Consider the following 27,342-nt stretch of genomic DNA (forward strand, 5'->3'; position numbering starts at 1 on the left):
ATTATTGAAATTCTTTGAATGAAAAATAGAATAATTTTAACGATTTTCTGTTTGTGCCACAACTTTTGAAATGTAAGTAAATAGATTAGGAGTTATGCTTATCAGTGATGAATAAACGAAATTTTAATGAAGCTTGGATTAAGGCTAGTGTCAACCTTAGAAAGTAATTATTAGAAATTGAAAATTATGTGGAATTCTCAGAAAAAAACAGGTATTTGTGTGTTAATTACATTACATTGTTGGACAATAGTTACGGAATATTGATCTTTGGATTTTTTCTAGCTCTTTATGTTTTGTACTTATTGTGTACTTGCTGTCTGTTCAGACAGTCGGAGAGACTGATTTCCTCCGAATGAATTTTGCTCAAAATTTGGTAGAGCTCTACTTTTCCACTATACCCGTGCAAATCTCGCCAAGCAGACTTTTTGGCGACAGCACACAGTCGCCGGAACAAATCACACCAAGCAGCTATACCAGCGGCGATATTCCGTTTGGCGTTGGTTACATCAACTTTATCGCCTGCGCCGGTATAATGGAAAAGTACCAAATCTACAGAGTTCGTGTAAATCAAATGGCGTATCAAATTTAGTCAGTCTAGCTTAATGCTTTTTTGAACTGTCATGTTCACAAGTAGCAGACAGATAGATAGACATAGTTCCAAAAGCAGACTGAAGAAGTTCTAATTCATCAAAACTACGAGAATGTTTTTTTTTTTTTTTTTTGCTTATAACGATATTTTTTCATTGTCTGTTTCGTATAAGTGAAAGTTAAAAAAAAATTATGAAAACATATTGAAATATTTGTTTATTTACCGCATGCTATTAATCGCCCAAACCCCCATAGATGCTGTGGTTTTTGCAATTAGTGATTAATCGCCAAAGATGTCATGTTAATGTATTGATTATCTTCGCCAATAGTATGCAATTAAACCAAAGCTCTCCGATGCCATGCAGTTAAGTCAAAGCTGTCTGCTTGCATGTAGTTAAGCCAAAGCTCTCCAATGACAAGCAATTAAGCAAAATTTCTCCATTGGCATGAAATAAAATCAAAAGCCCTCGAATGACACGCAATTAAGCAAAAGCTCGCCAATGACATGCGGTAATTACACAAGTACTAATATTATATTAAGACGTTTTTTAATTCATTTTAATAAACAACTAGTTAATTAGCAGACTGAGGAAATCTGGTTTAGAGTGTCCCTTCATTTCGCTAAGGATGCCAACAACGCCAATTGTAATCAGATAAACAATATTTTAAAACAGTTATTGTCAACCATCTTGATTTTTAACTTTGGCGACTTCGTAATGCTGGTTCTTGGTAAAATGAAAAGCCACGCTGTATTAGTTTTCAACTTATTAGGCTTCTTAGTCGCGCACAACTGAAGCACTTAATAAGACTTAAAATTTGGTTTTGTTCAGCTTCAGGAAGTTGATGGATTCATCTTTTGAACAGCGAGGTACATAGAAAGTTATTAGAAAAAGCTAATATTCTTTACGGATAATGACTGATTTTACCTGATAGATAATTTCGAATTATTTCAAATACGATAACAAATTTGGCTTTAATAAATGACTGTCAAATCTGCAATATATCATGAATTTAAAATTTCTTTTCACAAGTATTGATGTTGTAGATAGATCAATAACAGCTACGGTTAAAATCAGAAGTGTAATTATAATAATAAAGTTAAATTGTATGTTTAAAAATAATTAGCTACGCAAAATGTCTTAGAATTCAGAAAGAAAAGGTTGAGACAAATTTCACATGAATACTAATATTTAATAGAAAGTATTTTTTAAAAAAATGCTCAATTATCTTCTGTGAACAAAATTTCACCATCAGGGCTGTATGGATTAAAACAAGTAACACATTTAATCGAAAGCTATTAGAAAAACCATTTATTTAGTATCGTTTATTTTAATAAAAACAATTAAATAAATACTTGCATTGCTAATGAATATAAAGACTATGTAGTTCATATATTTCTTGGAATCTAGTGTCTCCTCATAATAATTATTTTGAACAGAATACAATTTTAGTTGCTTGCTTTTGAAAAAGAAAGAGAGAAAGAGTGAGAGTGAGTGAGAGAGAGAGAGAGAGAGAAAAGGAAAAAAAAATAAATAAAAGCCGAAGGACATTCGTATATCTAATCCAAAACATCACACTTGATAATATTTTATTCTTGATTCGTCTTTTATTTTATTTATAAAAAATTTATATATATATATATATATATATATATATATATATTTATATCGGTACAATATTGTACCGATAACACTCACACAAAGTTGTCTCCTGAAACTTTCTTGTATACTCCTTTAAGAAGGTGATGTCCACCTCATCTTATTCGCCCCAAAAATTGTGAGACTTCGGTAAAGCCATGAACGCCATGTGTGCTCAGCTTTTTATTTTCAGAGCCTCTCACATGATTGTCTTGTCTATATACTTATAATAAAACTCAATGTGTGTGTGTGTTGGCTCTCTACAGGCCATGTCATTTGACATACAGCTATCAAATTTGGTACATGTATACCTTAGAGGTCGGGAATGTGCACCTGGGGTCCCTTTTTTGAAATTTTAATTAGAATTTTAATTATTAATTAAAAACTAACTTTCCCGCCAAAAAAATCTTCCATTTTCCCCACCGCCAAATGAGTAAGGCTTCAGTTTTATTTTCTACCAACAGTAATGAGGCTAGGGTTAACATTTTTCGGCGGATTATTTTAAACGATTCTGCTTATTTTCTTAATGTTTTATGCATTTAAAATTAAACATTGTTAATTAATCCATGTTTCAGATTCATTCTGAAGTACTTTTGAATTAAAATAACACAGAATAAAGACAATTAAAAATGTATAATCTGCATAGCGTTACCCCAACTGGCGTAGAAAATTTCACGCATTTGCGTTAACGTAACTGTCGAAGAAAATTCACGCATGCGCATTGTGTTCTGATTGTTGACATGACAACCAACGGATGATTTAAATTATTTTTATGTTAGTTGCATGCTTTTGTAAGTAAATTGTATTTATGTTAGTTATATATTTTTTGTATATGCTTATAGTTTTAAGTACATCGTTTTTTAAGTAGTTTTTTTTAACCTGTTTTCAATGATTCAAATTATTTTTAGGTTAATTGCATGCTTTTGTAATTAAATTGTATTTATGTTAGTTATATATATTTTTTGTATATGCTTATAGTTTTAAGTACATCGTTTTTTAAGTAGTTTTTTTTAAACCTGTTTTCGACCGATTATTTTAAACGATTCATTTTATTTTCTTAGTGTTTGATGTATTTAAAATTAAACATTGTTAATGAATCGATCTGTTAATGATGAATCTGAGAAAATTTTGTTGACAAATTCTTGAGATATTACATAAATTAAAAAAGATATTCTTTAGTGCCCATAAAGTTTTAACGCTCAGTGACTCTGTTATCAGTAATCATATTATAATAAAATGCTTTGTTTCCGTAAAAAATATTATTATATTAATAGCAGATTAATCATTTACACTTTAATTTAAAGCATAATTTCTACGAGGGGTAACAGAAAATTAGAGAGATACATATCACGCTATGACTGAAGGTCTTTATAATATTATGAGTAAATTATATGACTATGAAAATTTGAAGTTTTAAAATATTTTGCTGAAGAATCTATTAAAGTTGGAATTGCGTAAAATATTTAATGGTACGACCGGAGTTTAACCACCTGCTTGGCGCAATTTTTAAAAATCGCCAACAACGGCCTTGAGAAATGTTCGAAAGCAAAGGAGCAGATGTTCAATTATAGTGCATAATAAAGATTGCCAGCTTTGGCGCGTTATCGCAACTTGGCGAAGAAGGCGGTTAAACTCCGGTTCAACCTATTTAATTATTAAAATTTAAACGAACATTAAGATTGGCGGACCAGCTGGTCGCCAAAGGCGGCTAGTGTATTATAATAAACACAGAAAAATAGAATATGTATATTGCATTTCATTTTTCCATAGTTTGAAATAAAGTTGATGTGGAATTAACAATTACCACTCAAGGTCACTGGCCAAAATTCATTGACGTATGTTGCGTTTATATGCATGCGAAAGCACAGACCAACAGACAGTTATCGTTTGAGAAATTTGATCCAAAATTTGAAACAGATCTTTACTTTAGATACTAAATCTATACACCAAATTTCATCTGTACAGTTTTATTTGCATATTAATTGTAATTGAGGCATGGGTTATCTGACATTTCTGAGGAAAATATCGTTCAAAACGCTCTAAGGGCAGTTCTTAGTTTTAGAGCTACCAAATTTGGTCCAAAATTATTTCTAGTGTTGAAAAAGTATTTTCCATAACATTAGGTTTACTTTTATATAAAAAAAAGGCATATTTGTATTATTATTTTCTTCTGAACTTTCTCGTGCATGCAAAAATGGCGATTCAAAAACTCAAATATTTAGATAAATAAAATTTGGTGCACAGTTTTAACATTTAAAATGTAGATTCATATTAAATGTTCAACCAAATTTTTTGACGGATTTACCATCTGTCGGACTATACCTTCGTATGCATGCAAATGCGATAAATAAAAAACACAACAAAATAGATAAATTAAATTTGATATGTGATCTTGCTATTGAAGTTGCTGTTCTGTATCAAATTTTAGTTTGAATCGATCGCATAAAAGACGATCAAAATACACATTCGGTTCATTTAATATTAAAACAAAATCTCATGTGTTTGTCTATGAAAATAAAAATCTGGGCACCTGCTCCGTTCTTGAATATGCCGAAGGTCCACAATTTTTATGCGGGTGAAAGAGGATAGCACCTTTATTTAGAGATGCATAATCCACGATTTTTTGAATAACAAATAATATTGCTATTGTTATTTTTAAATATGCGTTCCAAATATCTGTTATTTCAATCATATTATTAATTAAAAATTATTACTTAATATTAAATAAAAAATTTATTAATTGTAATTAATACTTAATTTACTAATTTAATTAACGTGTGATTGAATTAATTTATCTGTTTCAGCTTACTACTTAATTTTTTTTTCTCAAAACTATTTATTTATTAGAGTGAACCATTTTCTGGAAAAGATGAGTTAAAAATATATGTAATTTCTTTAAAATGTTTACTTTAGTCCTATATTCTACCAATAGATGGTGCCAGCAGTAAACAGAATACATGTAATCAAAGTCAATCATGTCACGAGCAATTAAAAATGATCTGTATGGAATAGTGCATCATCAAATACGAATATCGGTCACTCCCGTAAAGTGGAGCGGTGACTTCGCACTTTCCAGTGAAGCCTCGCACTTTCCGGTAAAATCACCGCTCCGATAAATTTCAGTGATATGCAATTAAATGATACGATACGATAATTCCAATAACCGGTCCGTTCACTTTTCAATCCAATCACAGATTTCTTTCGAGAGCTTCCATTGGACAGATCGTATCGATTGTTACTTTCTATCTAGGGATGACGAATATTTTAAGAGCGGTTATTACGTAACCAATATCAAAAAGTCACAAATACAAGCGATCAATACTTTTCAAAGAGGGGTGTGATTCAAATCCTTGATACGATCTTACTGATGATATTTCGATTACAGGTTTTGGATCACGATAGAAAGTAACAATTGATACGATATCACTGAAATTTGCCGGAGCTGTGACTTTATTGGAAAGTAATAATCGATACGATCTGTCCAATGGAAGCTCTCGAAAGAAATCTGTGATTGGATTGAAAAGTGAACGGACCGGTTATTGGAATTATCGTATCGTATCATTTAACTGCATATCACTGAAATTTATCGGAGCAGTGATTTTACCGGAAAGTGCGAGGCTTCACTGGAAAGTGCGAAGTCACCGCTCCACTTTACGGGAGTGACCGATATTCGTATTTGATGATGCACTATTCCATACAGATCATTTTTAATTGCTCGTAACATGATTGACTTTGATTACATGTATTCTGTTTACTGCTGGCACCATCTATTGGTAGAATATAGGACTAAAGTAAACATTTTAAAGAAATTACATATATTTTTAACTCATGTTTTTCAGAAAATGGTTCACTCTAATAAATAAATAGTTTTGAGAAAAAAAAAATTTAAGTAGTAAGCTGAAACAGATAAATTAATTCAATCACACGTTAATTAAATTAGTAAATTAAGTATTAATTACAATTAATAAATTTTTTATTTAATATTAAGTAATAATTTTTAATTAATAATATGATTGAAATAACAGATATTTGGAACGCATATTTAAAAATAACAATAGCAATATTATTTGTTATTCAAAAAATCGTGGATTATGCATCTCTACTAACGTGATCCAAAACCTGTAATCGAAATATCATCAGTAAGATCGTATCAAGGATTTGAATCACGCCACTCTGAAAAGTATTGATCACTTGTATTTGTGACTTCTTGATATTGGTTACGTAATAACAGCTCTGAAAATATTCGTCATCCCTACCTTTATTAAGAAGTTTGAGAGAAAGTTTCGGGAAGACAACTCTCTCTGATTTGCTGAATTTAGAAATGCTTTTAATTCAATATGTAAACATTCTTATTTTTCCACAAACTTTCCTGAAATAATATTCTGTGTCAATTTTACTAATTCAGTTTAATAATGTTTTGTTGTCAGAAGAAATAACAAAAATAAATAGATAAAGGGTTTAAATATTGAGGATCTAAAATCTATTTATTCCCATCGTAGGAAATACTCCAAGTATACTATCAATATTCTGAAAATGAATTCAAGAATGTATTTTATCAAAATACATTCAATGTAAAGAGAAAATAATTTTGTTTTCCAAATTCTACTTATTGTGCTCAATATTTTCATAGAGTAATTTCATTCAGTTTTTCTTCTAATACAGTATAACTAAAAATACATTTTACGGATGGAAAAATTCAAGGTAAATGAAAATAAATAAATTAATTAAAGAAAAAAAAAACACCTTCAAGATTTTCTAGAGAATGAATGTCCAAATCATTGAAGTTTTATTCTTACTAATTTCTTATAAAACTGAATGCAGACATTCGAATGAATTAAGAAATTTAAAAATAATACTCTTAAGATCATTGAAAATTTATCAAGATAATTAAGATTAATATTATTATACTTAAATAATAATAATAATTCAAAAATGAATCTAAGTTTAGTTTAACTCTATGAGCTCGGAATCGCCCCAAAGCTCCCTGTTTGGCAAAGTCCTGACGACCGTTTTCTAATTTGAAGCTGAAATCAAGGAATGAAAGTAATTCGTCACCAGCTTCTCATCTGGAAGGAACAATACCATTCTTTCTCGTACACGAAAAATTATTCAGAATTTTGAGGTAGTGGAATTCTCACCAACTGGGCTCATAGAGATAAACATTGAAATAACTAATATATATTCGAATTATAAGCGAAATTTTGGTATTATCTTAATAGGAAACACAAGGGACCAGAGATAAATAATTGAATTATTGATGAATTTGATTTAAAAAAATTTCATTTAGCTAAGTGTCACTGCTAATGGAATCCTATTAATAACATATAAAAACAGAAAAAATATCTGGGCAATTTTTAAGAATCCGAGGAAGATAGTATGGATGACATCTTTGTTTTTTGACATCAAAGAAATATTAAATAAGCATTTTCCGTTAAAAAATTACTTGTTGAGATTGATTTCTAGGGTAATTATACTCTATTTCCTATTAAATCTAGGATTAATATTTTCATTATATCAGTAATTTGTATCTAATTTGTACAGCTTGATTATGTTTGCTATCGTTGAACTGAAATTCAATAACCGAAAATTCGTTCGGTTTTTCTCATTTTAATACATACAATTCGAAAAATTGCCTAGTTCAAAAACAGTAGAAACGAAATTATTTTTATCAAAAATTACTTACAAATGCTATATGATATAAAAATTTAATATTTTTTCGGCTGATTTTTATCAGATGGCATTTGCTTTCTCATTAAGATTTTCAAATTTTCTTCTTGATAACTAAATTATTTCAACAAAATCTCACTATATATATTTGAAAAATGTCGAGTAGAGAAGTAAAATTTCACTATCTCTTTAGTTCTTCAACACATTTACCCAAATGTCATTCATTTACAAACTAAAATATCGTTCGATTATTCCTTCAAATATTGTGGATTAATGGCCAAATTTTGCCGGCTCGTAGTCAAATTTGTGGGTGGACCCTATTAACACAAGATATTATACGATATCACCACGATGTTATCCAATATTTTGAAGGCCTGCCAACATGGTGTTGACATCGTATCAATAAGAACATTTTGTGTCACTCTTACGTCCTCTTGACTACGTCCTTGTTTATTAGATCAGGAATCAATAATTTGAGAAATGCTTTGTGAATTATAAATAGTTTTTGTAAGATTAAAGTTTTACAAATGCCCTTCAAATCCCTGTGTATTACTTTTGTTCGATTTCTGTAGATTTCATTGAGTGCCATGTTTTCACTATTATTTGTGAAAACAATAAAATGGTATGTATTTAATAATATATGATAAAAATTCAATTAATTTCTCTGATCCTATTAATCATATGTAGAAAAATATTCTTGGCACATTAATTTTTTAACCAGAAATAAATAAACAACATCAACAGCAAAAAAACAAAAACCAAAAAAAAAACCAACAACCTCCATTCCATTCCGATTATTACCAACTAACAGAAACCAATTACAGAAAAGGTTCAACAATATTGTGATTGTCGAATATTGTGCGGTATCCAGAATTTGAACTTCATCCTGAAAATATCGATAGTATGTTGCGCTAATTATGTGAAATTTTAATTATCACTGTGGCTGTTTTAAAGAACGGCCGCAAATCAGCAAACAGTCCATTCTCGAGAAGACTGTTGATTGCATTAAAATAATATTCATGATCGACTGGAGAAATATTGCACTTTTTTTTAAAAAAAATTGATTCATATATTCTGGAATTGAAAACAAATTTTATTGAGAAAAGTCATGATGTCATAGCTCTGCATATGACATCGATAATTAAATATTAGAAGTATATGACATATCATATCTATGAAATTATTATAGCTATTTCTTTGCAAGGAAAAATACAAATTATCATATTGAAAAAGACTTTCGTATCATCTGATTTAACATATCTTATAAATAATTATGATAAGTTTATTAATCTTTTTGTCGTCCGTAACGCGTTTTATGCGTTCTTCTACATTTTAAAACGAGTTGTAAATATTTACCTGTTTGAGTTTTTATTTTTCTTTGTTCCGATGCGATTGTAAACAGAAATTTTTGCGGACAGGAGTGGGCGGCGAAAGGGTTAATGCATCTTTCATTTCGGATTGAATCCATGGCATTAGTACCAGTATTGCAACGGAATCAAGGACATTTCTTTCCGTTCATCTTAAGGATCCAACTATTCAGATCGTTTCCAAACTAATTACTCGGATCCGGAACCTCGGAATCGGATCTCAATAAAGAACTATCTTTAATCACAACAAACCTCGTTGGTTTGTTTGGGGTATATGAGTGTTGTGTTCATGTATATTTGTTTTGAAGAAATTCGATGTGTGTTTCATTGTTTTAGATGTATTAGTAACATTTAAAACTTATAGAATAATGTCTGTTTCAATGTCCATTGCATTTAAAAATCTATCTTCTCTCACAAGAAATAGTTGTAGATTGTATAGTAAAAATGTTTTGCGTCGGAGGCCGGTTAGGGTTCTTAATGTTCCTTCAGATGAAACACTTCAGCCAGTCCAAAGTGAAAATTTCGCATCGAAGTTTCAGCTCACCAGAGAAAATGTAAAAGATGTTGTAGTTGAATTTCCTAAAGATCAAGAAAGTGGTCTTATTGTTCCCCCATATGAAAAGCTTCAGAAAAATGATCCTCGTTTCACGTTAGTATTTTTGCTTTCTTCTAAATAAATGCGGTGAAATTTTATTAGAATTAAGGATTTATTATTTCACTCATTTGAACACTAATTTTACACAATGATATATATCTTATTCCGTGTTATATTAATATTTTAGTATAAATATTTAAGTAACAAAAACAATGTTATATAAGCAGAATGCTTTTAATTTTGTATTTTTTTTTATTCATAAGTATATAACATTTGAGTGAGTATAGAACATTTTTTTAAATTTCAAAATGCATAATATCATGGCTGAAATTAATCCTCAATACATGATTAAATATATAGCATATGATATTTCCCCCCTGTCTTATACAGCATTTTTATTTATCTAGCATCATTAATGTGCTAATAGATTAATGAAATATTTTGTTTAGTATATTGAACAATATTTATTATATTAAGCAGTTTACATCTTTGTTTTTTGATATTATAAAGAAAAGATTTTTTTTTTAAAAGTTGCACATATGCTAAAGTTTTCTGTATTTTGTATTTTTTTGGTGTTTGTTATAAATTTTTTTGCTAATAATTATTTATCCTTTGTGAGATGAAGCTTTAGTTTTGTCTAGTGTAGAAATGTAATGACATCGAATACAACTGATGATGGTCTAAAATAGCTAAAACTATAATAAAATAACTTGTGTAGGTTCAAATCAACATGCTAATTTAATAATCAAACAAGTGTCAATAGATCTCCCAAATCCTATTATTATTACTGTTTAAAACTTAAAATAACCATATTCATCTTCAAATTCATTTGTAAACTGAAATGTACATAATATTATCATAGAAGAAAATATCAACTCTTCATTTGATCTATGATTATTTCGCTCTGATTAAGTACAATGTTACTTCTATAGCTTCATTAAATTAAGCTATATTTAAGAAAGTAGAATTTACTACTCCTTCCTTGATGAATTGGTGCTAGGAATGTTACGGGAAGTATGAATAGAATAAATATATTTATTTATGTTACTTCTTGTAGATAGTTTATATTTGTCATCGGAAATCTGTTTTAAATTCATTGTGAATAATTCTAATTTTTTTTTGTCATCTCTGCATATTTTAATGAAATTAATATTTTAAATGTATTATAAGTTCTAAGATTAGTTTTGTTGTGAGCCTATTAATTGCAACATGGCTTATACTTGCAAAATGCTCTGCAAGCATGATAAAGCAGTGTTATAATAAAAATATAAGCAGTCACATGTGTGTGTTATGTATAAAGTGTATTTGCATCATGATGACTCTTACTGCTTCTAATATATTGTATATAACTCTTATAACTACTATAACTATATACTCTGTAACTCTTATGTAACTATAATATAACTAATAGTATATAACTTATAACTACTCTATAACTTTTATATAACTAGATCTTGTATAACTAATAATATATATCTCTTATAACTTCAAATACGTAGTAATGATATTTAAACTCTGATTTACCTGCTTTGTGGGCCATAACTGTAGGAATCCTAAGTTGCTATATGTTGACTGTGAAATGATATACTGTAATGATACATGTGTTAATAGGATAAAACAAAAAATAATGCTTTAATAACTTCAGACAATAACACATAGATGTCATTTAGAATACTGTTTTGAATATTGATTTTAGATACTGTTATTGCAAATACTAATTATGGTTCCATTTGTTGGTTTAGCTGAATATTCCTTCATTCCAATATCAAATGACATACACAAATTAAAAATTTAATATTGGCAGCCATATTATTATTGCCTATACAATATTAATATTTACACAAAATGCTTATAATTCTTTACTGTAATTATTAGCATTGTTTATAGCTTGCTATGTAGATGTTGCAAAATGCCTGAAATAGTGCCAGTTCTTTTGATGGTTCAGATAGAGCTGCACATCACTTAAAAAGTTTTTGGAATAATTTGATAATAAATACAATAAGGTGATTCTTTTTCTTTGGAATCATATCATAAAAACTGGGATTTAAATCTGGGGGGAATATCTCTTGGTTGTAGTGAGTAAAAGAATATCTGAAGTGGTGCAAGTTATTACCAAAGGTCATTGCTAGAAGCAAGTTGCCCATAATGCTGGTAATTGTATTAAAGATTATTAATGTTTTATACTAGCCCCAGTTTTGTACCATTTGGCACTATGGAATTCTCAAATCTTATAGATCTATAACTTCTCACATATAAATATTTAGAATATATCATAGCGAATAGGATAATTATTCCTCCCCCCTTCTATTTATAAAAAGTATGTCTATATCATTTTGACGAGAAAATAACTATACATAGTTGAAAGAAAGTAACTATTAGTTAAAGAATTTCTTATTCAATTTTTCAGGAAAACTTTAACCATGCTTAAGAACAGGAAGTTGAGAGAGAAAAAGGAAAAGATTCTTATCGAAGGAAAAAGATTAATAAATGATGCAATTGATGCAGGCATGGTATTAGAAACTCTTTACTTTAGCAGAGAAAAAGAACTGCCTGAAATTAAATTCAAGTTCCAGGAAAATGTTGAGATTTTCAAGGTCTTCTATAAAACATTGCAATTATGGTCTAACTTAACAACTTGCCCTGGCATTATGGGTATGTAATTTTTTAAAATTAATTCTTTCTTAATCTTGATATTATTAACTTCTAAACGTATTAAAATGTCCCATACGCCACCTTAGTTATAGATATATTTTTACGATAATCTAAATAAAATATAAAGATTGTACTTAATTTTTACACTATTAAAATTATAAAGGAAGGTATAGTGAATATTTTGTGACACTTAATTATTAGTTGGTTTTTTTTATTGTTTGAAATTATCTATATATAGAAAAGATAAAATAGAAATGTAAAGAAAGGATTATTTTGTCTCTAGTGTTTTTATTTCTATAGAATGAAAATGTTACATATATTTTAAATCCTTTTATTTATTTACATCATTGTTATCTATCACTCACATGTTTAATGAAACTTTATACACCTTATGATAAATTAACCCTTAATGGGTTTGAAAAAACTGTATCATCAAATATAATTTTATAAAATGCTAGAAAATTTAAATATTGTTTTATACAACTGATATCCTCATTTTAATTAAAAAGCTTCAGAAGATATGAGATGATTTTGTTTATCACTATATTTTATGAGAATGATTTTTTTAGTTTTTAATATAAAAGAAAAGGGTTTATTTATAGCTGCTAACATTTTATTAAGTGCTAATATTTAGTACATTTTTGCTTTATCAGCAACTGATTTAGTATTTAAAATTCTAATTTTTGTTCTATTATAAATATTTAAAATTGTACAAATATTAAAATGTAAGGGAGGTGTTAGTGACAGCTTTGTAATGATTAATTAAATAGTTAATTTTTATTCATAAATGATATGAAAATATTTACAACCCATTAGTATATATTTTTTTTCTAAGCACTGCTGAATTTATCACTCTGATTATGGGGGGGGGGGACAAAACCCATAGTATAATTGGTGAAGAATATTTCTACCTTCTTCCCTTTGTGTAAAAAGGAAATCTGTACTATAATTTATCTCAGGAAAACATTAAGCTAATAAATTATTCATCAATTCTTTTAACTTAAAATTTTGTATAAATGTTAAAAAGGTCATTATTTTAAAGATCTTGAATTTTCTTACATTTATTTGATATTTCTGGTGGAAATGTCATTTATTTCTAACAATGTTTAGATGCAGATTTTTTTTTTTTTTTGAAAAAAAGGTTAATAAAATTTTTTTACATAATGTATTACTTGTATACTAATATTATAGACTACTCCCCCTCATTGTTTTGAAATTAAATAGTTGTTTTTTAATATTATTTTGTAATTGAATATATTCATTTAATTTCATTTGACAAACTGCATATATGTGTTATTGTTTGCATTAATGAATCTGAAATTCATTCAATGGATTTTCCCTTTATTATTGCATACTATCATTCAATTTCATTTGGCTTCACTATACATATTATTTTACTATTAGTTATTACATTTCTCTATATTTTCTTTTTTACTGTGTATTTTATCAATTAATTTTTTAATATTCTCATTTAGGAGTTTTTAAAAAGCCCACCACTGAAACACTACACATACTGTCGGAACCCGCTATACCAGTCACTCTGATTTGTGATAATATCAGAGATCCTGGAAATTTAGGATCTATAATAAGAAATGCTGCAGCTGCTGGATGTCAAAATATTTTATTGACTAAAGGTAAGTTTATAAATATTCATTTTATGTAATATATATGCAAAATTGAATTATGCTCAGTGTAATTTTTGATTACTTAACTCATTTTCTTGTTGAATCCAGAATGGAACAATAATAAATAATTATAGAATAATACATCTTTTTGTATTGCCATCAGAATCAACTGTGACAAATCACTTTCTTGATAAACTTTATTTTAGAGTTGTTCTTAAAATTTTCTGCCTCCATTTAAACATAATAATTATAGCATTAAATTATATCACCCATGATAAAAACACACTATTTCTAAGATCACACATAAACCTAGGATTATGTAAACTTCATAAACACAAATTTAAAGATAACTCCCAAAATTTCTATATTTTCTGCTTCTCAATAAACAAGCCACAAGGCAGGAACAAATTTAGTACACGAAATTAAATATAAACTTTCACAAATGTAATATGTGTGTATATCAAGAATAATTACATTGATTGGATGTAATAAGTTTTGTGGAATAAATTAAACTAGTTACTGTTAATTATGTTGTAAAAAAAGTTATTGCAAAAAGGCATTTATATAAATATATATAAAAAAAATGCAAAATCAAATTCTTCAGATATTTTGTTTGCTACTTTTTTACAAAAAATTTGCAACAATTTTATTTTTATGCAAGTTTTTGAAGATATTTTAAAACATTTTTTATTTACTTGATTTATATTCATGCATGTTGCAATTATAGTAAATACATTTTTTTTTCACATAAATGTTATTGATGTTATACAAACTTAACACATTTTAGAAATAAAAAGCAGAACATACTTAAAAATTAAAAGTGATTAAAAGGTGATTGATTAACATTTTATAACATTTCAGACTAGAAATTTATATTTTTCCTTTCATAGCTTTCTATTTTTTTGTACTGATATTGATTTAGACATTATTTATAAACATTAATTTTTGATTGAACATAAATTTTAATGAATTTAATTATCTGGACTGTATTGAGAAAATATAGATTTTTATAGATAGTTATTTTAATAACTCATTCAACATTAATATAATTTTCTAATAAAACATTTGTTTGTGCAGGTTGTGTTGATCCTTGGGAACATAAAGTCTTGAGAGCTGGCTGTGGAGGACATTTTCGAATTCCAATCATAAATAATATTGAATGGACACAAATCTCAAATTATATACCTAAAAAATCAACTGTCTTTATTGCTGATAACTCAGCAGATATTGTTGAGAGTTCAATCACACCAGAATTTATCAACTATGATGAAGTTCCTGATGAGGAAGTAAATAAAAATGGTGAAGTAGAAATAAAGAAATATGTAACAACAAATGAATGCAATCAGCCAGTAACCATTGATGAAACTTATAATGAACCAACAGAATTGGAAAAATTTGAAGAAATTGATTTGCCTTGCCATCTTTATTCAGGAATTAAATTTCCTAAAGAAAATATAGTTTTATATGTTGGTGGTGAGACTCATGGTGTTGATGCACGAGCAGTTAAATTAGCTTGTGATTATGGTGGAAAAAAGGTAAAGATACCACTCGAGAACAGCATGGAAAGTCTGAACTCATCTTTTGCAGTGACAATTATTTTATATGAAATTAAAAGACAGTTGACTGAAACATATGTACTAAAATAAAATATTTTATCTCTGATTGATTTGTGTAATTAATAAAAGAGATGTTGAAATATTTTTAACAAATGATATAAAGGATAAATATTTGTAATTAAATTTAATTTCAAAATTGGATATTCATTAGCAAGACAATAACTGTAAAAAAAAGTAAAATTAGTCAAGTATCACAGTTTTCTGTCACGAATCTGAAATTTCTTACCATCATTTTGTAAAATTTCTGTTCTTTATTATGGTAACAACTGCCACAAAGTTTACAGAAAATTGTTTGTTTAGTAAATGCCCATTATAGTTCATTAAATTATTTTTTATATTCAAATCTAAAACCTTATTTACATAAATTTGTTTACAGCATGATAGATAAATAAAAAAAAAATTAAATGGCTTATACATACATCAAAAGTTGTTAGTGAAGAGGTCACAGAATTGATTCACTTGTAAAGAATGTTTATTTTTTATATTCATTGTTAATGATTTGTTAAATTTACTTGTATGAATTTAAATTGATAAGAAATCTGATTCATGCTATTTTTGAAGTTTTTAATGCCTTGATTGCCAGAGGATTCACCAGTGATTGGTTGGCCCATATAAATTACATTGTTAGAAATTCAGCACAGCATTCAACATGCTAATGAGGTAGTCAGTGTAGTGGTTAACATATTTTTCAAAGTAAATGAATTAGATGTATTTTCATTTTACATACCTAATTTACATAGCAGGTTCAATTTGAATTGGTTCAATAAATACATTAATAACCTCAAACTTCCCATTATTAAGAAATTTGATTAATCAGCTATTTTGTATATATCTTTGACATTATAAAATAAGCCGTCTCATTTAAAAAGATTTTAATTAGAAAAATAATCCTTGGAGTTTTTCTGGCAGAAGGTATGTTTCTTGGAAATACCTTTCATGTCATTTTTCTGCTTGTTATTAAAGTATCAAAAATCCCCTATCTCAGCCAGTTGCCTTTTTTGAGAATCTTTGTGAGTTCCATGTATATAAAGATTGCACATCTGATCCTAGCATCAAATACATTCAGTATGGTTCTTTCTGTGTTATATTTTATATCTGTGTTTGAATAATATTATTAGAACATTTGTGAATCCATTAAGATGTTGATTTCTTTGCTTTACCTGATGGCATTGAAGTCCCATTATTTTGCCGAAATAAAGTTGGCTTAGTATGCCTTCTTTTAAATTCTTCTTTTATTAAAGGAAAGAAAAGGAATATTTGAAATAGAAAATTCAATTAAAAATGATACATTAAAGTGAACTGTGGTAGAAAATATTTTTTTTGGATAATTTTGATTTCAAGGGCCCAGTGAGAAATCCATTTTATGGGGCCTTGAGTGCAGAAATTAAGTTAATGAATTTTTCAAGGATTGTGGGAACTCTGGCACTCTTTTTTAAGTTAGATTAAAGTCATGTTTTTAAGCTACATGAGGGTTATTTTGTGATTAATCTCAACATTTTGAACTAGTATGACAACTACAGTTCAACTGTTGAGATTAAGCAGTCTTACTTTTCAAACTTCCATATCACACTTAAATTAGGACATATGATTCATGATGACAGTTATATCCAAGGCTTATGTACAAGATAGATTTTTGGTGGAATTGGGAACTGAATCTCAGATTCCCCAATCTTATGCAGTCTTTGCATATTCAAAATGCAGTTGCAAGGCATAATTAAAATGAATATGATAAACAGGTGAAACGCAAGTCAATCTAATTCCCAATAAAGTTATAAAAAAAACAGCAGATAAGTTCCAAACATTTAATTTAATCCAATACCAAACTATGAAAATTAGGCTTATTGGTGAATTGTTTAAGCATCCTGCAAGATGAATTTTTGGTTTATGATTAAAAATATAAATACATAAGTTGTCCTTTATTACAATGACTAAGCGCATTGTATATTATACTGGCAACTTCAAATAATGAGTTAAGTTACTCATTAGTTCAGCCAATCCTATTAAAATAAATAATAAAGAAAAAAAAAACACAACAAATTAGAAGTTAATCAATATAATTTTTTCTCATAAGCAAATGTACAATTCATTAGTATAAAATAATTTTTTTTTCTTTTAGCAAAAGAAAGCATACATTTAAAAAGAAATAGGATTGCTTTATGATAACATTATTATATACATTTAATCCCAATTTTTAGGATAGTCAACAAGCCAGAGGTTGTGTTTACCGATGAACAGAAATCTGATCTAAGATTAGGAACTAATACATTTAACTAACATTAATAAAAAGGGTAGTTTAATCTAAAATTTTAATAATCTTGAAGTCTTCGTTTCATTCTGATTTCACCAAGGATTACTTTTATGTACACACATTAGAAAATAGGTAAATAAATAAAATATTGATCTTTCATTCATATAAAATACCTATTTACTAAAAAAAAAAAAAATGTTTTCTAAATATCTTGTAGAAGTTGAATGTTATCATTAATAACAATTTTTATAGCAACAAAGTTACTTACTATAATTTTATAATGATTAGATATTCTTATTAATAATTAAATGAATGTCAGTTGTAGGATTCAGATCATTTCATGATAAAATGTAAATTATGAATTAGAAAAGGAAAAAGAATACTTTAAAAGTGAAGTGATTAGATAACTTTTGTCTTTTTTTTTGGTAAATTAGACATAAAACACAAGTAATAGTTTTATACAGAAATAAAGACAGTATAATAATTATTACAAGTACTCATTAAAAAGTTTTATTTAATAAACAAAACATTCACTATGTACAAATTTTGAATCAGCACTAAATAAAATCATCATAATAGACTGTGTCTGTTTGTTTAGTCCAAAAATTGCATCCTTGAACGTCATTTTCTACAGCATATTTAAAACTAAAAGGATTAATATTTGATTCATGTAAAGCAATAGCTTCTTTCTCTAATTCTTCCAATATTTTTTGGCTAACTGGTATTGCATCAAATGGCATTTTCTTAGCAACCTATAAAAAGACAGAAAAAGAAGAAATAAATAAATAAATAAATAAAGTGATGCTGTAACAAAATGCATTAAAAAATCAATACCATTTAGACATTTCTTATTCAAAACTGCAATGGTTTCAATTAAATATTAAATAATTATTAACAAAGAATGTCTATTTGTGATGGCTCCTTCTAAAGGAAATTAGGATTAGCTATCTAACTTCATAAGATAATCAAAATTTCATCTTACAGTAGAATTTGGATTGCAATTTGTTAAATTTTGGCAAGATTAGGAAGGATATAATGGTAAAGAAATTCATTATATGAAACATAATAACACTAAATTATTGAAGCCTAAAAATTTAAATACTGTTAATCTTGTTATAGTTCAAACAGTGGGTCACAATCCCCTAAATAGGCACAGCATATTGCATTTTCATTCTTTCACATTTTTATGCAAAATTTGTTAAAAGAATTATTTTAACTCTTAAGCTTTTATTAAAATTTAATCAAATAATTATTTTTAATCAAATTTATTTTTAATTATCCCCAATATATATATATTTTTCCTTCTCCTAACTTGAAGGTTGCAACAGAATTCTATTAAAAATAAGATGGAAAATTTCTTCAGCCAAAAAGAGATTGCAAATAGAGGGGGAAAAAGATTAATGCTTTAATTAAATGAATTATAATTTATGATGGATAATACAAAATCTGCAAGAAATTTCTATAAACAAATTATGTACTTGAAACATAAGTAGTCTTTTTTTTTTTAAACATTAATTTCCACTTTATTGCCAATTTGAAGAACCCAAGAAATTGTTTCAGTAAAACTTTCCTAATTATAGGGCTGTCCCTATATCTGTAATCCCTAAAATAAAATTAGTTAATACCATTAACAAAAATACAAATTTTATAGATGATTTTGATATTAAATAAAATTTACTCTGAAGAATAGTTCAATATAGATAATTCATTTTTATTAAATAATTTTTTTAATTATTGTCAGTTGCAAAGAAATTTTCATCAAAATTAAAAATTACTTTGATTTTATCTTGTCATCAGAAATACTAAAAAAAAAAAAAAAAAAAAAAAAAAAAAAATCTTAATATTTATTTTAGCTTTGAAAATTGAAACTAAAATGGACAACTGTGCATAGTTTAAAAAATGTAAAAACTTTTAGATATGAAATGATTTTAAACTTTATGATTTAATTATATTATTACTAAGAAAAATTCAGTTTTGAAGAAATAAAAATATTCACAGAAATACATAGCAATGTTATAAATTATTACATATGCCAGTATTAAAAATGTTGATAAAAATTGGAATTAAAAGCAAATTAGAGAATTAAAAAAATTAAGGATTAAAACATCGCAGCAAAATATTTTGATAAAGGTAATAAATACAAATAAATAACAACACCAACAAGAAAAAAATATGGATTTGAATGAAGTAATTGACTACTCTAAATTAAATTCAATTTTGCCATTTCTTTTTCCTTAAAAAAATTGCAAAATTGAATTAAAAAAAAATTAAAGTTTTAAAAATTAAAAATATAAAATACTCTTTAACTTTCAATGATGTATAGTCTAAGATACTGCCTTAAGTAATTCTTTTTCAAATTAATGTAAGTTTCAACATAAATTCTTCAGAATTACAAATTCAATGTACTTACTCTGTTCAAAAATGGAAACACTTCTTCATATTCAACTTTGCCACCAACTTCAATTACAATTCTCCCTGCTTTTACAGGAGTGACATAATGGTGAACGGATCCTTTACCACCTCCCATTCGCTTACCTATGCTCTAGAAACGATGCAAAATAAATTACTTTAAGAAGAAAAATAAAGTGGAAAACTTAAAGGGTGGTGGTGGGGGAAATACAATAATAAACTACATACAATTTGATTTGCTACATTAATAATCTATTGAGGACAGAGTTTAAAGTCACAGAAAAGAGTAATAATGGATTTGGCTCTGGATTATCTAGACCTCTACACTAAATGATAGAAGATGTTTGGTTTGCAAGATTTAACAAGTACCAACATCCTTATATGGCAAAAATTATGGAATCTGTTTTACAATGTCAAAATTCATCAAACAAGCCATTCAGACTCGGAACAAAATGTAAACGTGGCAAAATCAATATATTATCAATATACCAATATAAATATATATAAATTGATAATAAAACAGAATTTAGCATTTTCAAAAAACCTAACAATATCTGAATCTATTTACAGATAAAATCTTCAACTACTATAAAATTTTTACAAAGGGAATTTTTAAATATATATATATAATCATATTTTAATTCTAATTTCAATTTAATTAATTTCCAAGATTTTATCTTAATTTAGCCCATAGTAACTTCATTCTAAAAATATTCTCTTATTTCATGATCTAATTCCACTTTCGTTTTAATTAATCTCTTTGTAAAAATAATGTGCCATCGTATCACGCATCAAATGAAAGTGATACTTTCGTTACCCTTGTCAGAGGTCAAAACATGTGTTCTTCGGCACGCGGCTGGGAATTCTAAGTTATATAAGACTAGTGATCATTTGTTTCGCGCTTCTTTCTTACTTCTGCTTTTGTGCCGCACTGTGTCTACTTGTAAATAAATTGCTTTCACGAAATGGATATTAAAATTAATTCAAAAATATAAAGTGTCTCTTCAACGTCTTCAAATTTGCATTCTGCTTCAATCAAAATAATATTACACATATTATTTATAGTACTGTGCAAATTAATTGGGACAAACACAAAAATTTTCACAAATTTTGCTTAATTAATATAGATTAACTTACATGCACGGTTTAACAATCTAATACATGTCCTCCTATAGCTTGAATGAGATCCTGTACACGGTTTGGCATGGATTCCACTAAATTAGAACATAAATTTTTGATCTCGCCATCATGAAACCAAACTTTTATAGCATTCTCATTCATTGTTTTCATTGTTGAGCAGTCCATTTTACTCGGACATCTCTTTACAATGCTCTACAAATTTTCGATGGGATTTACATCAAGAGAATTACCAGACCAATCCAAAACCATTATTTTCTGTTTTTAAAAAAATTTGTTGTTAGCTTAGAAGTATGGCATGGAGCAAGATCTTGTTGAAAGATACCAACACTATCAGCAAACGTTTGTATCATAGGCACAATTTTACTTTCTATTATAAAAATGTATTGCTTAGAGTTCATCATCCCTTCAACTGGTACTAAGCTGCCAGGTCCTTCAGAAGTAAAATAACTGCAAAACATCTGTTTTTGAGGGTGCTTAACTGTTTGAATAAGATGTTGTTCCCTGATGGATTTTCCAACACTTCGCCTAACAAATCTTGGTCGATACCCTTGCACAAGAAAATGCGTTTCGTCACTGAATACAACCTTCTTCTAATCTTGTGCAGTCCAGAATTGATATTTCCTGCCCCAATCCAAATGTTTTTTCTTTATTTCAGGTGTTAATAACTGTTTTTCGATTGGTTTTCTTGCAAATCTCCCAGCTTCACTAAGCCTTCGTCGAACTGTCGATGAATCCACGCTCACACTAGTAGCTAATAATTCTCTGAAGACCTCTACTTGTTTTGTAAGGATGCATTTTACTATTTCGTACAAGAAATTGTCTGTTCGAACTATGGTTTGTGTCCACATTTACTCTTTCATTTTGGAGACACGGTCCCAAAATTCGTTTGCTGATTTATAATCCTAGAAACACTGGATTTTCCCAACTCCAGTTACTGCAGCAATATCCCTCACAGTCATAGAAATATGCTGACTAAGGGTAACGATTCTAGTTCTTTTCCTGGTAGTGATATCCCTTTTTTTTAATACACGTCAGAAGGGCACAATTCATACAAGCGACCACTTTTTACAGAAACTGAAGGGAAAAATTTTCGACATGTCATGATCACATGGTCATACCGGTTTAGATTAGTCAAGGGCAGTCACACGTTCTAAGAAAATGCAGTTAAAAATGGTTTCAGGCAGAAAATCCCCGAGAAAGGAACAATTTTCTTAAAAAATCTGTTTGTCCCAATTAATTTGCACAGTACTGTAGTCTACAGGATTCAAAATCCGTTACACACACACATATATATAGTCTTAAAAAGAACTGGATACAAGTTCATTTTGTAGTAACCAAAATTTTAGAGAATATAAACACACCATAACTATTTAAAATATATGAGAGCTTACAATTAGTCATAATAATTGTAGTCTATTTTCATATCTTAAATATTCAAACTCATTTGATTAAATAGATGTTATGTTAAAAATTATCTAACTTGTCTTACTTATTTTCTCCAAAACATTTCTAAATAATTTACTTATTCAAACAAATAAAGAAAAAAAAAATATTCTAGAAGATAAAAAAAAAAAGAAGTAACAAAATATGGGATTATACAAAATTTAAATGAATAATATATAAGATAGAGAAGTTTATAAAATAAAAGAACTGTACAAAATTAAAATAAAACAATTTAGTGCTGCATATTATTTTGCTTTTTAAATCTTGTTTTAAACATTTTAAGTTAGTGACAAATATAAAATAGTAGGTTTTTCAACAATTTTAAAGTAATAATGATATTTTATTGGAGGCAGTTGGGAGGACAGTGGTAAAAATAATTTACAGTTATTTTAACTTTACTTTAAAACAGTTTAATTATACTTTAAAACAGTAATACTTAATTATACTTAATTATACAGTAACAGTTTAATTATACTTAATTTAATTATACTTTAAAACAGTTATTTTATAATTTTATAATTAACAGTTTTAAAGTATAAGAATTAGTAGAGAAAAGAAATAAAACTGAAAAAGAACTTAACATATCTGAATTCATATAAAAATTAAAATGACTTAAAACATTATTTATATATTTAATTGCTGCTAATATTAGAAAAAAATATTTAATAAAATAAAATTCCGTAAATTATATTGAACCTTTTTTGATACTGGTTTCCATAATGGATCAATTCTCCAAACAGCAAATGTTCTTCTTGTATCCATTTCTCTATTAACAGTGTTTCTTATTACTTCGATACTTCCGTATTTAAGGTAACCTCCACTCAATGCCTGGAAAAAACAATAAAAGCAATACTTATAAAGAAAAAAAAGGGAGGAAAACAGATGAAATATAAATATAAAAGTTTATTAGTATAATTTAAGGCAAAATACAAAACAAATCTGGAAATCATATACAAGGAAAAATCATCAATTTATATGTGAACATTATTTTATGCATAATACAAAACCATTGTAATATTTCTGTAGATTTCTGTTTTCTTTGGTAAAAATTTACCAGATCTTACTGCATTTTTTATTTTAAGATTGTTTTATACAAATGTAAGAAAGTTTCAGAAAAGATATGGAAATAACTCAAGAATAAAATCTGCTACAGTTTTAAGAAACTTATAGCTGAAAAATAACAATTTCTAAAAAGTGTCAAATGGCTTTCAAATAAATTTGAAGTCTAAAGAATAGATAAAAATTCTAAAGACAGTTTTTGACAATATAATTATAGAATTTCTTATTAAATTGTAACACAAATTCAGTATTCATTGACATAATATATTGATTTAAATAGAAAATAACTGAATTTAATTGTATTCTACTTTTTATATATATGACTAATTATATTTGGATATGACTAATTATACTAATTGGAATGGTTAAAGAGATTTCAATAATATTTATATAATTTATTTTATAACATATAAATAAAATTCTTAAAAGCAAACTATACATTTCTATAGCCATATGATATAAGTAATTATTATCAACCCCACTACTTTAAATAATTATGATAAATCTCTTTCAAACCTTTTATCACTGCATGATATTGCTACAGAACATAAAAAGAAAATTATGCTTACAATAATTCCATATTGTTGATGCAACAGCTTATTGTGTATTCGCTCAGGGCCTCTAATATCACTGTGCAATTTCCTCATCAAAGGAGGTTTTTGATTAATGTAATACTGAGGAATTTTTGGTATAACAGTTAATTTTCTTTGATCTGGTAATTCAATATCTGAAAGAGGAGAAAAGATAAAGACATGTCTCTTTTCAGAAAAACAGTGAAATGAGTATTTAGTTATGTTATGAGGTACAATACTATTTAACAAAAATTATTAATTTTTATAATTATTCAATTACAATAAGTATAATTTTTCAATTTTATAACAAGGAAAACTAGAAATCAACTCCTTTCAATTGAATTTTGCTAGTTATAAAGAGGATATGCATGAATTGTTTTCATAGCAAAAAAGTTAAAACTACTATTTTTTCTAAGTATATTTTTAAATAAATAATAACAATAAAAAAAGATTACCTTGCAATATTATAAAATTTTATAGCACTAATATATTTTAATCTAACATATCAATTAGACTTTTAATTGCTTTAATTTTAGACTCAAAATTCAATTTTTCAAGTTTACAGACATGAACAAAGCCAATTTATTTCAAATGGCATGAACTAATATTTTATCAATAATTATGCAAAATAAAACAAATGTGTACTGGATAGGTTTTATATAACATACATCTTATGCAGAAAAAAGTAACAATGCAATAAAGTAATATTGGAAATTATATTACATTAATGATAGTCGATGATGATGGTATCCTAAAACAAAATCCATATAGTTTTAACTCGCATATATAATTACAAAAGCAAAATTTATAACATAATTCAAAACAATTCTGCCATCTAACATTGTAAACTAATCTAAAATATGATCCTTAAAAGCATTTTTATACAAAATATGAATAACAGAAATCATGTGTTTCAAGTAAGAATAATTTTTCTTAATGTTCTGTTTTCTTGGAAATAAAATATTTAAAAAAGGTTGAATGAAACTATGTCTAACTGAAGTAATCAATAATGAAGGCTACTTCATGTCACATAACAAAGATTAGTTCTTATCTAATAAAATCAAAAACTGGCCTAAAAAGTCTACAGCTGCCTTGAAACAAATAATAATTTTGCAATATCAATTAAAACTTTATAATCTCACATTAAGATTTTTCACCATTCATGTCCCATTTAGAGACAAATTTTTTCATGATACCAATATATGTATAATTTGGGAAATGCTACAGAAAACACATCATCAATAAATAAAGAACAAAATGCAATTTAAATAAATACATACTGATTTATAAAATTTTAAAGAAAATGTTTTAAATCAATATTACTGTCTTATAAATATTCAAAAATCTGATAATAGTTTCTGCTGTCAGTTTCTGAAATCTCAGAATTCATTGAACATGACCTTATTTATTACTAGGGGTCAGAATTCATAGTAAAAGTCTTGCCATAATTATTTGCTGTTCCATTTGTTTACTCATGCCTTCAAACAGGACAAATTAACTTAACAATTTTTTTTTTGGAACAATCAATAAGTAAACCATTCTATGGAAACAAAAAAAAAAAAAAAAAAAAAAAAAATGACTTATTTTTCTTACATAGTTGAGTAATATGATTATGATGATCTGATCTGATATATGTTTTTCTGTTTTCTTTATTATGTATAGAGTATTTTTCAAAATAATAATAATAATATAAATATCTAAATAGTGTTCTTCATAACAAAATATACAGAACAATAAAAATATATGTAAATAATAGTTTTAAGAAATGACTATAAAATATATAAAATTATCACTACAATAAAAATTAATTTTCTAACATATAACATGAAATATTTTCTTTAAAACTATAAAAAAATTCATTACCTCTGAATGATGGAGGTGGAGTGCCAAATTTATTTAAATCTTTTTTTGAATAATAAGAACATGAAGGTGATGATCCAAGAACTACAAATGAAAAAAAAAGCATTTGATTAATAACTACATTTTTGAATAAAAGATGTGATTTTTATATCAAAGACTATAAGGAATAAAAAAAGATATGGATGTAATACAATCCTTTTGGGGGGTTTTATTAACTTGTTTCTTAGATTGGCACTATTTAATATGAATATTTAATCAGAGAAATTACTGCAATATAAATCGAAATGAATGTTAAGAAGGAAGCAAAACATTATGAAGGACACAAATGTGAATGCCAATTAAACTACCGGCAACAATATGCACATGCCTGTAATGACTTTAATTGGAGAAACAAAACATGCGTATTTAATTAAAAAACTTCCATATTTTTGAAAATTACTAATGAACAAAAAGTTTTAAATTGTATTTCATAGTCAGAAAACCGTATACAATCGAATTTACGGGTGGCTAAGTTAAATGTCTTTGTAGCAAAAATACATATATAAAAAACAAAATAATGGTAAATTTCAATACAAACCTTTTAAATAAAGTCCCTGTTTTAAAATATTAGAAAATACATATTTATTTAAAAGTGCCATGGCTTGTTCTGTTGAAGTTGAAGAGTATTTTTACAGGCAGCACTTTGTTGATATTTTGGTAGAAATTAAATAACAAAACTTTCATCATTTCAGTTCATTTCAGTGAAAAAAATCTGATATAGAAAAGGGTAGTGCCAGCTACTGTAAAAGCAGGAGACAATAAATTAGAGCTTTTCTCTTTTTTTTTATTGAAAATAAGGTATATGTTCTAAAAAATATCAAAGCG

The 27,342-nt window shown here is 27.1% G+C and overlaps 2 protein-coding genes across 2 annotated transcripts; one reads left to right on the forward strand and one right to left on the reverse strand.

The window, feature by feature from the left end:
* Nucleotides 1-9,520: 9,520 nt before the first annotated feature.
* LOC129969011 (rRNA methyltransferase 3, mitochondrial-like) lies at nucleotides 9,521-15,794 on the forward strand. The gene is made up of 4 exons (XM_056083406.1): nucleotides 9,521-9,908; nucleotides 12,262-12,506; nucleotides 13,982-14,140; nucleotides 15,209-15,794. Exons 1-4 carry the CDS (start codon nucleotides 9,628-9,630, stop codon nucleotides 15,775-15,777), a joined length of 1,254 nt encoding a protein of 417 aa, XP_055939381.1. The 5' UTR covers nucleotides 9,521-9,627; the 3' UTR covers nucleotides 15,778-15,794.
* Nucleotides 15,795-18,495: 2,701 nt separating this feature from the next.
* Nucleotides 18,496-27,201, reverse strand: LOC129968832 (39S ribosomal protein L16, mitochondrial-like). The gene is made up of 6 exons (XM_056083109.1): nucleotides 27,056-27,201; nucleotides 26,482-26,562; nucleotides 24,616-24,773; nucleotides 23,684-23,815; nucleotides 20,406-20,537; nucleotides 18,496-18,747 (listed from the first exon to the last, which is right to left on the reverse strand). The coding sequence occupies exons 1-6, from the start codon at nucleotides 27,114-27,116 to the stop codon at nucleotides 18,553-18,555; spliced, it is 759 nt and encodes a 252-aa protein (XP_055939084.1). The 5' UTR covers nucleotides 27,117-27,201; the 3' UTR covers nucleotides 18,496-18,552.
* Nucleotides 27,202-27,342: the final 141 nt, after the last annotated feature.

The sequence above is a fragment of the Argiope bruennichi genome, chromosome 5 (genome assembly GCF_947563725.1).
Source record: "Argiope bruennichi chromosome 5, qqArgBrue1.1, whole genome shotgun sequence".
Taxonomy (NCBI): domain Eukaryota; kingdom Metazoa; phylum Arthropoda; class Arachnida; order Araneae; family Araneidae; genus Argiope; species Argiope bruennichi.

Coding starts and splice junctions, on each gene's coding strand:
- LOC129969011 (XM_056083406.1), top strand. CDS start 9,628: ATGTCTGTTTCAATGTCCATTGCATTTAAAAATCTATCTTCTCTCACA. Junction 9,909..12,261: donor AAAAATGATCCTCGTTTCAC/GTTAGTATTTTT, acceptor TCAATTTTTCAG/GAAAACTTTAACCATGCTTA. Junction 12,507..13,981: donor AACTTGCCCTGGCATTATGG/GTATGTAATTTT, acceptor ATTCTCATTTAG/GAGTTTTTAAAAAGCCCACC.
- LOC129968832 (XM_056083109.1), bottom strand. CDS start 27,116: ATGGCACTTTTAAATAAATATGTATTTTCTAATATTTTAAAACAGGGA. Junction 26,563..27,055: donor ACAGGGACTTTATTTAAAAG/GTTTGTATTGAA, acceptor TTTCATTTGTAG/TTCTTGGATCATCACCTTCA. Junction 18,748..20,405: donor TGTTTCCATTTTTGAACAGA/GTAAGTACATTG, acceptor GTCTTTTTATAG/GTTGCTAAGAAAATGCCATT.